The sequence below is a fragment of the Sapajus apella genome, unplaced genomic scaffold (assembly GCF_009761245.1).
Source record: "Sapajus apella isolate SASKATOON/1434 unplaced genomic scaffold, GSC_monkey_1.0 scaffold15, whole genome shotgun sequence".
Taxonomy (NCBI): Eukaryota; Metazoa; Chordata; class Mammalia; order Primates; family Cebidae; genus Sapajus; species Sapajus apella.
In genome coordinates this window covers 2,857,864-2,870,386 of record NW_022436955.1, presented here as the reverse complement: position 1 = coordinate 2,870,386, position 12,523 = coordinate 2,857,864, and the positions used below count along the sequence as shown (strand labels likewise).

Below are 12,523 nucleotides of genomic sequence, written 5' to 3'. Positions count from 1 at the left end.
CCTCCAGCTTCATCCATGTTGCTGCGAAGGACATGATCTCATTATTTTTTATGGCTGCGTCGTATTCCATGGTGTATATGTGCCACATTTTCTTTATCCAGTCTACCGTTGATGGGCATTTAGGTTGATTCCATGTCTTTGCTCTTGTGAATAGTCATGGAGTTTTCTAAAATAACACTAGGCTTACTCACTTACTACACTGACAATGGTTGGAGTATTAACTGTAATAGCCTCCAGCCTTGCAATTCACCTTCCATTTGTGACCTCTACTCTAAACTGTGATGTGGATTTTCCCCATCTTCATTGCCTTGTGCAAATATCCCACCAGATACAACATTGTCTTAGGGGCACTCTACCACATTCCAACTCTCAAGAAGAAGAGTTTTCTGGAATGTTCACCCCAAATTAAGTACTGTAACACTAAATAGAACTTAAATCAAATAGGATATTCAGTAAGATATTTTTTGTTTTTCTGAAAACTTTTCATGTGTGTTGTTATGTTCAGGAGTTGTAATAATCAGCACTTGTAATGACTTAGATGGAGGTGTTAAAGGTAAGAGCTCAGCCTTGCAAATAACATGAAGATGTGGGGGAAGAAACTAGTGAGAGAAATGCAATAAGCAACTGTCTATTACATATGAATAAGATGCCTTAAAACTTAAATCCTACTATTTTATCATAACAATCCCTATAGAGAAGTTCAAGGCTGCAGTGAGCTATGATTATGCCACTGCATTCCAGTCTGAACAACAGAGTGAGACTCTGTCTCAAAAAAAAAAATCCCTGTAGAGTTGTTATTGTTATTACCATATCACTATCTCATAGAGGAAGTATTAGGCTTTATCATCCCTAGAGCACACATGAAAAATCTATTGAATCTGAGAGAAGGGAACAGACAAAAAAAAAAAAAAAAAAAAAAAAAAAAAAACGAAAAAAAACCTCTGCTCCTAGGGAAGTGGCAAGAGCACATGCTGAGCCTAGACCATTACAGGCCTTCTACCCCGGTGCGGTGGCTCACACCTGTAATCCCAGCACTTTGGGAGGCCAAGGTAGGTGAACTGCTTTGAGTCCAAAAGTTTGAGACCAGTCTAGGCAGCATGATGAAACCCTGTCTCTAAAAAAAGTAAAAAAGTGGCCGGGCACGGTGGCTCATGCCTGTAATCCCAGCACTTTGGGAGGCCGAGGTGGGCGGATCACGAGGTCAGGAGATAAAGACCATGCTGGCCTATATGGTGAAACCCAGTCTCTACTAAAAATACAAAAAAATTAGTTGGGCGTGGTGGCACATGCCTGTAGTCCCAGCTACTCGGGAGGCTGAGGCAGGAGAATTGCTTGAACCCAAGAGGTGGAGATTGCAGTGAACCAAGATCACGCCACTGCACTACAGCCTGGACAACAATGTGAGACTCTGTCTCAGAAAAAAAAAAAAAGTAATAAAGTACAAAAAAAAATTAGCCAGGCATGCTGTAGCCAGGCAGCACATGTCTGTAGTCCCAGCTACTTAGGAGGCTGAGATGGGAGGATTGCTTGAGCCCAGGAGTTCAAGGCTGCAGTGAGTCATGATCACACCACTGCACTCCAGCCTGGACAACAGAGCAAGACCCTGTCTCAAAAAGAAAAACAAAAAACAAAAGCAGTTTATACTATTGCATTTGGTATTAAGTTAAATATATATATAGATATATAGATATATATAGCCTCTAGCTGGTGGGGAGGGGAGCAGAACCCCTAGAAGAGCCCATCCTTCTAGACCCACAGAAGAGTGCCAGTCTGATACAGAGGCTTCGTCAGAACTACAGAAAACGTGAGCCCACCCCTGCTCTCACCCCACCAGGGACCTATTGCTAGAGAGAGGCAACAGGGAAGACCTAAAGCTGGTGATAGAGGCTGGGCATGGTGGCCCACACCTGTCATCCCAGCACTTTGAGAGGCCGAAGTGGGCACATCATCTGAGGTCAGGAGTTCAAGACCAGCCTGGTCAACATGGTGAAACCCCATCTCTACTAAAAATTAAAAAATTAGCCAGGCACAGTGGCACACACCAGTAATCCCAGCCACTGGATGGGGAGGGGGCAGCACTGAGGCAGGAGAATCACTTGAACCTGGGAGGCAGAGGTTGCAGTGAGCCAAGATCTTACCATTGCACTCCAGCCTGGGCAACAGAGCAAGACACTGTCAAAAAAAAAAAAAAACCCTCTGGCAAACCAGCCCCATCTTAAAGATAAAGAAAAACTAGAGGAATTTGAAACCTGTATATGGTACATTGAGGGTGTTTGAGTTGTTTCCCCCCTAGAAAAGATATGGTGGTAAATTTCACGTTTTTTACCATAATTTTTTAAGTATTTATTTGGCACAACAGGTAATATGAGACAGATGGTCAGGACATCACCTACTAAGCCTAGCCTGAGGACAGGGGTGAGCAGGGGATAGGTTTTAACTTCAAAAGGTAATAGAGATAACCAGTCAATACTTCCTCCCAGTCCTTTCTCTTTTGGGTAGAGGTAAGTATAAAATCTCACCAACTATCATAGTTAACAAACCATAGCAAAAGATGTCTCTATGCTTTTTCCCTTGAGAGCAAAGAGTGTGGGTAATCTTTCTTGGATGGTTTCCAGGACTTAAGCCAGGAAGGGAACTCGAATCTCTTACCGCTCTGTAAGGCATCCCTTCTTCAATAGGCAGAACTAAATGAGTGATATGTTGGAGTCCTGACTCCCAGGACCTCAGCATATGACCTTATTTGGAGATAGAATCTTTACAGAGGTAGGCAAGTTAAAATGAGGTCATTACAGTGGGCCCTAGTTTAATATGACCGGTGTCCTTATTTAAAAAACAGAGAGAGATACATTTGGACACAGAAACAGACAAACAGAAGGTGATGTGAAAAGACACAGGAAGAAGATGGCCATCTACAAGCCAAGGAGAGAAGCTAGAACAACCCTCCTTCCTTCACAACCCTCCAAAGGAATGAGCCCTTGGCCAGGCCTGGTGGCTCACTCTTGTAATCCCAGCACTTTGGGAGGCCGAGGCAGGTGGATCACGAGGTCAGGAGTTCGAGACCAGCCTGGTCAACACAGTGAAACCCATTCTCTTCTAAAAATACAAAAATTTGCCAGGTGGGTGCCTGTAATCCCAGCTACATGGGAGGCTGAGGCAGGAGAATCGCTTGAACCCGGGAGCAGAAGGTTGCAATGAGCCGAGATTGTGCCACTGCACTCCAGCCTGGGTAACAGAGTGAGACTACATCTAAAAAAAAAGAAGCGGGCAAAATATCTGAGCGACACTTCACCAAAAAAGACATACAGACTGAATGAACATCACATGTAAAGATTCTCAGCATTACTGATCATTCAGTAAATGCAAATCAAAACTATGTGATACTGCTATACCCCTATTGGAATGACTAAAAAAGAAAGAAAAACTAACAATACTAAGAGTTGGTGAGAATGCACAGCAACCAGAATTCTCCTGCATTGCTGGTGGGAATGCAAAATGATGCTGACATTTGGAAAAATAGTAGGACCATTTCTTATAAAGTCAAACATGCACTTTCAGACATAACAGTCCCACGTATACATTTTACCCAAGTGAAATGAAAACGTATGTTCACACAAAAACCTGTATGCAAATATTTACAGCAGTTTCCATCGTCTTTGCCAAAAACTGGAACCACCTCAAATGTTCTTCAGCTGGGAAATGGATAAACAAACTGTGGTACAGCCATACAATGATATGCTGCCCAGCAATTTTAAAAAGAACTGATACAAACAACAACATAAATGAAGCCAGGCACAGTGGCTCACACCTGTATTCCCAGCACTTTGGGAGGCCAAGGCAGGTGGTTCACTTGAGGTCAGAGGTTCGAGATCACCCTTGCCAACATGGTGAAACCTCATCTCTACTAAAAATACAAAAATTAGCCAGGTGTGGTGGTGTGTGCCTGTAGTCCCAGATACTCAGGAGGCTGAGACAGGAGAATTGCTTGAAACCCTGGAGGCAGAGATTGCAGTGAGCTGAGATCGCACCACTGCACTCCAGCCTGGCGACAGAGTGAGACTCTGTCTAAAAAAACTACAAATAACATAAATGAATCTCAAATGCATTATGCCAGCAGTCCCCACTCTTTTTGGCACAAAGGACTGGTTTCATGGAAGACAATTTTTCCACAGACGAGAGGCTGGGGGTGAGAGGCAGTGGGATGGTTTCGGGATGATTCAAGCACATTACATTTATTGTGCATTTTATTTCTATTATTATTATTACACTGTAATATATAATGAAATAATTATGCAGGTCACCATAATGTAGAATCAGCGGGAAGGAGCCCTGAGCTTGTTTTCTGGCAACTAGACAGTCCCATCTGGGGGTGATGGGAGACAGTGACAGATCACCAGCTGGAGTTCAGGCTGGCCAGTTCATCCCCTTCCCCTGTGTGCATGAGACAGGCAGGGCAGAAGAGGCACACACACCACATTTTCTTCTGCATTCCTGCAAAGTGGATTCTGCAGGTCCAGCTGATCCGGTTGAGCAGCTCTGCTAGGGAAGGGCTTCAGAAGAGCTGCATGTAGGTTTGGGGTTGCGATGAGTGGTCATGGATCTACAAAGAGGGGGTGGTCACTGAGTGGGTGGCTGAGTGTCTTCCCACAGACCCAGAACTGTTAGCATGTCAGAGGGTCATGGTGGTCTGGCAGGGACCCACTGATTCAGGTGAAAGCCCCATGTGTGTTCGATGATTTGGCCTTGCCAGTCCTCAGCCACGATCACAAAGAAGCACGTGAGGTCCCCATGCCTCCTGTGGTCCCCAGAAGGTAGGTTCCAGCTTCTTATGGTGAGCACTTTCAGGCACTGCAAGGGATGCAGGAATGGTCAAGCATGAATGCACCACTCCTCCTGGAGTGTGGCCCTCTGCCCCACTGAGGAACCTCTTCCTTGCTCCTGCAGGGAGTCCCACCTTCCAGTCACAGATCTGGGACTGCAGGGGACACCATGGCTGCTCCTGGCTCCCTGAAAGGATGTGCCCAGGTGGTATGCCTCTGAGGGGGTTCATCTTCAAGCCCTTCTGAGAGTCCCACGGCCGCTGGTCAGCACAAGGAAAGGATGTCCAGGGCCAGTTGTCTCTCTTCCCAAATGTGGTCCTGGTCTGGGTGCCTCCCCAGACCCCTCCAGTGGGAAGGCCTATTTCTCACCCCCCTCACCAGTTCCTGGCCCCCATGCTCTCTGCACTTCTGCACAATTCCCAACCCCAGTGCCTCATGCACCTCCCAGGTCAGCCCCAGTGAAAATGCTCAGGAAGGATAAGGGGCTACCCTCAGCCCTGTTGGAGGCATCAGATGGGTCCAGGTCCCTGCTCTTGCGCAGGTTTCCGCCCTGGTTCACATGTACATGGCCTCACACACCGTATAGGGCTCTGTCGGGAGGGAAGTTCCCAGGGCCCTGAGTTCTGGAACAACCCACCTAGCACAGAGCAGAGTGTTGTTATGCAGTGGTTTAATTTTGCAGGTGTGTTATCATGCGTGATTAGATTTTCAGCTTTACACTGTCATTTTCAAATTCCACTGTGAACACTAGAATTCTGGTACACACACACACACACACACACACACACACGCACACCTGCCTGCTGGTTAGCAGGGATCCTTGTTGGCAAAGAACCTTCTCCCAAATGTCTCTAGAGGACACCCAGGCATTGGGGGACCAGCAAGACCACCTCCTCTATGTGGGCCCCTGTCTCAGGTGGGCAGGGCTGTCAGAGCTTCAGGGCCTTCACAAGCTCACCCTGGTCTCCTGGGGCAGCCCTCATGCAGGGGTGGCCTGAGGACTTCCCAGGGTCCCCAACTTCAACACTCCCCTCCGTGTGTTTCGTGGGATTTTGAATGGCAGCTATTTAGGGAGAGGAGAGAGGTTCTGATCACTGAATAGACATTTTCCATAGAAGATACACAATTTGCCAATTGGCTCAATTTCATTCGTTGGTAGGAAAATACAAGTCAAACCACAATTAATACTAATTAACACCCACTTAAATGGCTATAGCAAAGATACAATGACAAATGTTAGAAAAGAAGTGAGGAATATGGAACTCACATATGCTGCAAATGGGAATGTAAAATATTGTAGCCACCTTGAAAACAAAACTAAACTAAACGAAAATGGGGCTATCCCTCAAAATGTTGCACATAAAATCACTAGAGGACACAGAAACTCTAGCCCAAGGTTAGTATGCAAAAGAAATAAAATTCCTATGATCATAAAGACTCTTAGATGAATGCTCATAACATGTGGTCTTGTCCATGCAATAGAACACTACTTGCCATCCAAGAGGAATGATGTAATGAGACACGCTACCACAGAAATTAAACCCAAAATCATTAGGCTGACTGAAAGAACCAGACCCAAAAGACCACATAATTCATGATCCTGGGTATTAGACATTTTGATAATAGGATCATGTATAGAGACATAAAATTGATTTTTGTCTAGATCTGACGTGGCAAAGGAGAGTGAATGCAAAGTATACCCCAGTAAAGCATTTAAAAAATAAACATATCAACATACACTAAGGTACTTTTGACTTTCAGAAACCCAAGTTACAGATTGTAAAAATGAAACATATTTCTCGTCCAGTTCAAAGCATAATAAAGAAAAAGGAGGCAGCAAGCTAACAGGCACGTGTTTGGTTACTGACGTAGGGGTATTAATGGGCAGGAACCATGTGATTCGTTTAACCAGGTCAGAAAAGCAAAGGAAATGATTTTAATTTATTGAAGGTCCCTGTGACTCACAGATTGTTAGGAATGTGAAGCTGTATTCCTAGGGTTGGGCATATCCCTTATCAAAAACAGCTCAGAAGAGCCATCTCACAGGAAGGTCAGCAAACCCTCCTGGTTCCAGTTGCCTGGAGCTTTACAGTTGTCTATCCCAGTCCTAAAACTACCTTCGGTCACTCATTCTAAACCCAAAGTAACAATGAAATCCAATACAAAACCCCGTAGTTCATGACTACCACATTCAATAATTTGCCTTTTTTTCTTTTCTTTTTTTTCCAGCCCTCCGCATTACTTCTGTTTGTATCTCCACCTGGCATGGCTGGTTCTGGAACAAGACTCTGTGTCAGAAATAAAAAGAATCTCAGGAGCTCACGCTGTGGGTCTGCATTTGGTGCCAGGCGCCCTCCTTGGCCAGCGCAGAAGCTGTGGGCGGACTTGGTGCTCACAGGGTGCAGATGGCCCCTGACAGTCCCTGGAGCCTGGATGTCGCCCTGCACCAGGCCACGGTCCCCTCAGCGCCAGCCCAAGGGGTCAGATCTGCAATGAATACTGCGTCTGGCAGAGAAGGAGCAGGGGAAGCGCCGGACCACCCTCAGACCTGCACCATCGCCAAGAAAACCCAATTCCAATTCCACAATAAAAGGATGAAGAGGTGCATATCTCCATCTGTTCCTGCTGCCGGCTTTCAAGGAGTGGCCCGTCTGTCCCCCAGGGCTCAAGGAACTTCTCCGTCCAGGAGCCCCGGAACTCCCCGAAGGGAGTTTGCCAAGCACCAACTAGGCGGTGGGGAGGAAGAAGTCAGTTTCATTTCCTTGCTCCAGGACCCAGGAAGGTCTGACCCTGGAAAACACCTCACCCGCGGTACTGGTGACCTCAGGAGCCCCAGGGATCCATCTCTTAGATGCCCTAGAGAAGGACCCTGCAAGACAGGACCTGCTGAGGCCCCTTCCTTCTACCCCTGACACCTGGGGGGCCCATTATTCCCCTGAGAGCTCCCCTAGGTTATTCCCACCCACCCCTCATTGACCTCCAGCCTTGGAGCACCCTCACACTTACCCCACCCGTGGGGACTCCACAGTTATTCCCCTCCAAAGACCCCTCCCAAAACTGCCTCCTGGTATCAGCGATGCTGTCACAACTTGGTGACTGCCTAGGCCGCCCCCTTCCCTGCCCCAAGCACCTCTGAGTCTCCATCATGACTTCCCCAGGTCTGGGGCTGTACTGCGACTGCACAGCAACCCCGACACACAGGGCTTCCCTCCAGCAGTCCCTCAGACATCCCGCCCACCATGCAGGGAGATGAGGCTCCACCGCCCCTAAAATGGTGCTTTCTGGAGACCCCGCACAAGGCATCTCTGTCACACAGGGGCGACCCTATGAATCCCTCTCCAGATATCCTCGGTCCTTCCCACAAGGGAGACACCACAGGCGGAGGACTCCCCTGGAGAGGATCCTCAGAAACCATCCTCAAAGCCACCATCACAACCAGAAAGACCCGAGGAAGAAACGTGGCCACGAAACCCATCTCCACATACACACTCCTCCCAGTGGCAGCTCTAGGGACCCCACTCGTGGTCGCCTCACCCCATGGTGACCTCAAGACGCTCCCCCCAGGTTAAAGGGAAAAGAAAGGAAGGGTCCAGCAGAATTCCCACAGGAGAATCCATTTTCCTTTATTCATTATGCATTGGATCTAAAGTGCAGGGCATGAAGGGTTTTATAGAAAATTTTAAGTTCTTAGTATAGTTTTCCATGGAAACTTTAAAAATTAACAATAATAGAGACAATAGATAATAAACCCATCATAAGTACATTATCACTAGGTTTCAGCAATTCTCATTTTGCTGTTTAATTTCAACTATCAATTCCAAATATTCTAGGAGTTTTTTACATCAATATAAGATACAATATCATTAATTATGGAAGAATGTAAGTAACTATATCTAACAAGTGAAGATAAAAGAGAAAATATCATTATCACATCTAATAAAAATTTTAATATTTAAAATAAACTAATTTGTGTATTCACCAAAGAGTAGACTCTACAACCACCGAAGGCTTTGCATGAAATGTTTTAACATGTTTCATCTAATATTTCATCTTCAGACACAAAATATCAATATATGAAAATATTCAATTATGTATACAGGGCCACAGACTATGTTTGTAGAAGGAAATCGCAAATCAACAGTGGGATATTCCAAACCATTTTATTGTGAACGTAAATACATGAGGCCGGGCACGGTGGCTCTCACCTGTAATCCCAGCACTTTGGGAAGCTGAGGCAGGCAGATCACGAGGTCAAGAGATCAAGACTATCCTGGCCACCATGATGAAACCCTGTCTCTACTAAGAATATATAAATTAGGTGGGTTGGTGGTTCATGCCTATAGTACCAGCTACTTGGGAGGCTGAAGCAGGAGAGTCACTTGAACCCAGGAGGTAGAGGTTGTAGAGAGCCGAGATCTCGCCACTGCGCTCCAGCCTGGTAACACAGCAAGACTCTGTGTTTTGGCATGACCATTATGGGCCTGGGAGAAGATGAGCTGATTTCATCTCTCCATTTGTAACCACGATGTGGGAGCCTCATTTCACGTGCACAGATTCCCTCCAAAGACTAGATGAACAGGCCTGAGCCCCCATGGTACTTGGAGTGATGTCCCCATGCCATTCTCTCTTCCCACACTTGTCGTTTCGGGCCATCGTGCATTCAGTGCCTCCGTGGACAAAGATCCAAACCCAGGTACTCTCACAAATGTGGAGCCAATTCTAAAGTTTTTTGAATTCCGGCTCAGCTCAGACTGTCACCTGCTTGGGACTGTGGGTGACTGAGGACTCTGAACTAGGATGTGCTGTGTCCATGTGACAGTCTTCCTCCCCAAGAGTTGTTCAAGAAGATGGTGCCCTAGGAATGCCATCTGGACTCAGTGGAACAAGAAGGGCAGGTAGCCCCTGGCACCACTGTTCATGCCGCCATCACCCAGCTTCACAGTGTGGTTATTTGAAGAAGCCTCTGCTCTATAAAAATCCTAATCACCAACAACAACAATAGCAACAACAATAACAACAAAAACAACAATAAAAATTTTTTTAAAAAACATAAAAAAAGAAAATCCTAATTTTCCTGGACTTTTTCAGCAGTAGAAGTGATATTTTGTAGTTCTTATAGTTGGCAAGTCCAGGATCTTATACTGCTGATTTCTCTCTTTAAGGTAAGATGGCATTCGTATGCCGAATGCCGATGAAATCCATGCTGACGGCCCTTCTCATAGGGGCGACATCTTGTTGCAAGTCTTTGTATTCACACGGCTGTGACATAGCCTAGGAAAGTCAATCAAAGAGAAAACGGGTACAATTTTTAAAAAGGCTTCAGCATTTTTTAAAAGGTATCATTGATGAGAAGCCACACATACAGATTCCTTTAGAGGGTTCCCTTGCAGCTGCTTTGGCTGAGGTTTACACTGCCAGGTTCTGAGGATGCAACTCGTACCCATTCACTAAGGTAGTCTCCTTTAAGAGCTATGAAAAGACTGCTACAGCCAAGAGGAACTTACTTTATAAGTTTGAAATTGGGCTCATTGCTTGATGATACTGTCACATAAAAAATAAAATAGGGCTCCTAAAGATTTTAAGAGTATTGTGACAAGCTTTTAACAATATTACCTGTTACCTGCGCACTTGTTCCTTCAACATAATCAACATACACTTGTGCCACACAATCAACTTACTCAGCGATTCAAATTCCACCCAGTCCTTAGTAGTTACTACACACTCCAAGCAGATTTTCATGAGGCAGATGCGTGCTGGGCTGTTTTGGAACACCCAAAAAGTCTAATGATTGAAGCACCAAAAGGTGCTACTTTACTTGCACATTGTGGTAGATAAATGTATTATTCCAAAGTATCACCAAGACACCAGAGACAGTGCCAATTTTAAATGTGTCTATTTCAGTTGGAATTTTCCTGTATACTCACCAAGAGTCATAGCCATAAATCTTACGTTGTCCCATGAAGCCATTTTCACTGAAAACCCATGTCTTTCCTACATCTAGTACTTGAAACACTGGCACCTTATACAGTCTAAGCTCAGGTCTCTCAGCCACTACTGCTTTGTCTGATAAACTCCTGGGACTGCACCGAGATATATAGAATAGACAAGGACACAAAATTGCAAACTGCTTAAGAAAAAGACAGTCAAGGGCAGTAAGTACATTGTCTATTTAGATATAATTAGGAATACAACTGCATAACGAATGTTATGTGAACGGGTAGAAATTAAAAACAAAACCCATTAAGAACAGATTAAATTTAATTAAAAATATTCTGAATTATGGTCAAAGCAGTGAGAATATCAATAATTTTTTAAAATATAGATCCTTGGCCGGGTGCAGTGGCTCATCCCTGTAATCCCAGCACTTTGGGAGGCCAAGGCGGGCAGATCACCTGAGGTCAGGAGTTCGAGACCAGCCTGACCACCATGGAGAAATCCTGTCTCTAATAAGAATATAAAATATCCGGGCATGGTGGTGCATGCACATAATCCCAGCTACTCGGGAGGCAAAGGTAGGGGAATCTCTTGGACCCAGGATGCGCAGGTTGCAATGAGCTGAGATCGCACCATTGCACTCCAGCCTGGGCAACAAGAGCGAAATTCCTTCTCATAAAATAATAATAATAATAATTCTTGTATGAAGCATAAAAGACAAGAAATATGATGCCAAAGAAATAAGCACTTTGGTCTGTTAATTTTAAGGCTTTCATTTTCCTAATCACTACTTAATATGATTTTGTCACAGATGTTGGCTTTTGTGGCCGATGGGAAACTCCACTAAGTGACTTCACAGCCTTACCTTCAATCTCTGTGCTTTATCTTTGCGAAGAAAACTAAATAGAAAACACAGGTCATGGTCGTACGCCAAGGCACGCAGGTCAAAGAAATATTTCGCATAAACGCTGGCAGACACATGAATATTAAACTCAAGTAGCTCGAAAAAACACTCCTCCATCATACTCCTGGGGGAGGAAAAACACAGCAAAACCAACACAGGGCAATTTTAGTCAAGTGTGTTATCTTTAAAAATATCATTCTGAGCTACTAGGATGCTCCAAATTCTGTTTTGAAACAAATAAAGGCTGACTGGTTGGGTCCTTACACTAATGTCCAAACAAGGCACAGCTGTTTGGGGTCTCTCCTGCATCCCAGCACCCCAAGTTTGGGAGGAGGGATAGGTGGAAGTCTCTTCTGCTCTCCTGTTGCTGACTCGGGGCTTATTCTTCACAGTTCCCTTAGGGCAGCTGCACAACTCAGACCCCACGCTCACTCACAAACCCCGCAATAGTGATCAGATGACAGGAATGATGGGTACCAGTTACTAGCTCTGAAGAATCTCCAGGCATATTTACCAGGACAATAACAGGAAGGGACTTACTGAAGTAAAGAAGCACCAACAGGAAGATGGCACACATCACCATGGCAACAAATGGACCCATGGAGAGCCACCCTATCACTGCGGAGGAGGAAAAACTCTAAGGCTACAAGGAGGATTCATCCCAAATAAATACATAAGCAAGATACATTTCATGGCAAAAAGAATCCCCTTCCCTCTGCTCCAGCGCACTAGGCTATGTCAAGGAGGCATAATGCAAGTTTCTGCTCACCTTAATATTATGAAGAGACTGGGGAAGAATAACATTTACAATTTGAAAGGCTGAAAAGTCAAGGAGAGACATTTTGGCTAGACTAAACTCATTTTATAA

The 12,523-nt window shown here is 45.1% G+C and overlaps 1 protein-coding gene across 1 annotated transcript; it reads right to left on the bottom strand.

The window, feature by feature from the left end:
* Positions 1-9,576: 9,576 nt before the first annotated feature.
* Positions 9,577-11,772, bottom strand: LOC116555826 (cyclin-Y-like protein 1). Its single transcript, XM_032284796.1, has 2 exons — positions 11,617-11,772; positions 9,577-10,088 (listed from the first exon to the last, which is right to left on the bottom strand). The coding sequence occupies exons 1-2, from the start codon at positions 11,770-11,772 to the stop codon at positions 9,975-9,977; spliced, it is 270 nt and encodes an 89-aa protein (XP_032140687.1). The 3' UTR covers positions 9,577-9,974.
* Between the last annotated feature and the right edge of the window lie 751 nt (positions 11,773-12,523).

Bases quoted from the DNA above. Each gene is read 5' to 3' on its own strand.
- LOC116555826 (XM_032284796.1), bottom strand. From the start codon at position 11,772: ATGGAGGAGTGTTTTTTCGAGCTACTTGAGTTTAATATTCATGTGTCT. The intron at 10,089-11,616 runs GTAAGGCTGTGA...TGACTTTCCTAG, and splicing joins ATAAAGCACAGAGATTGAAG to GCTATGTCACAGCCGTGTGA.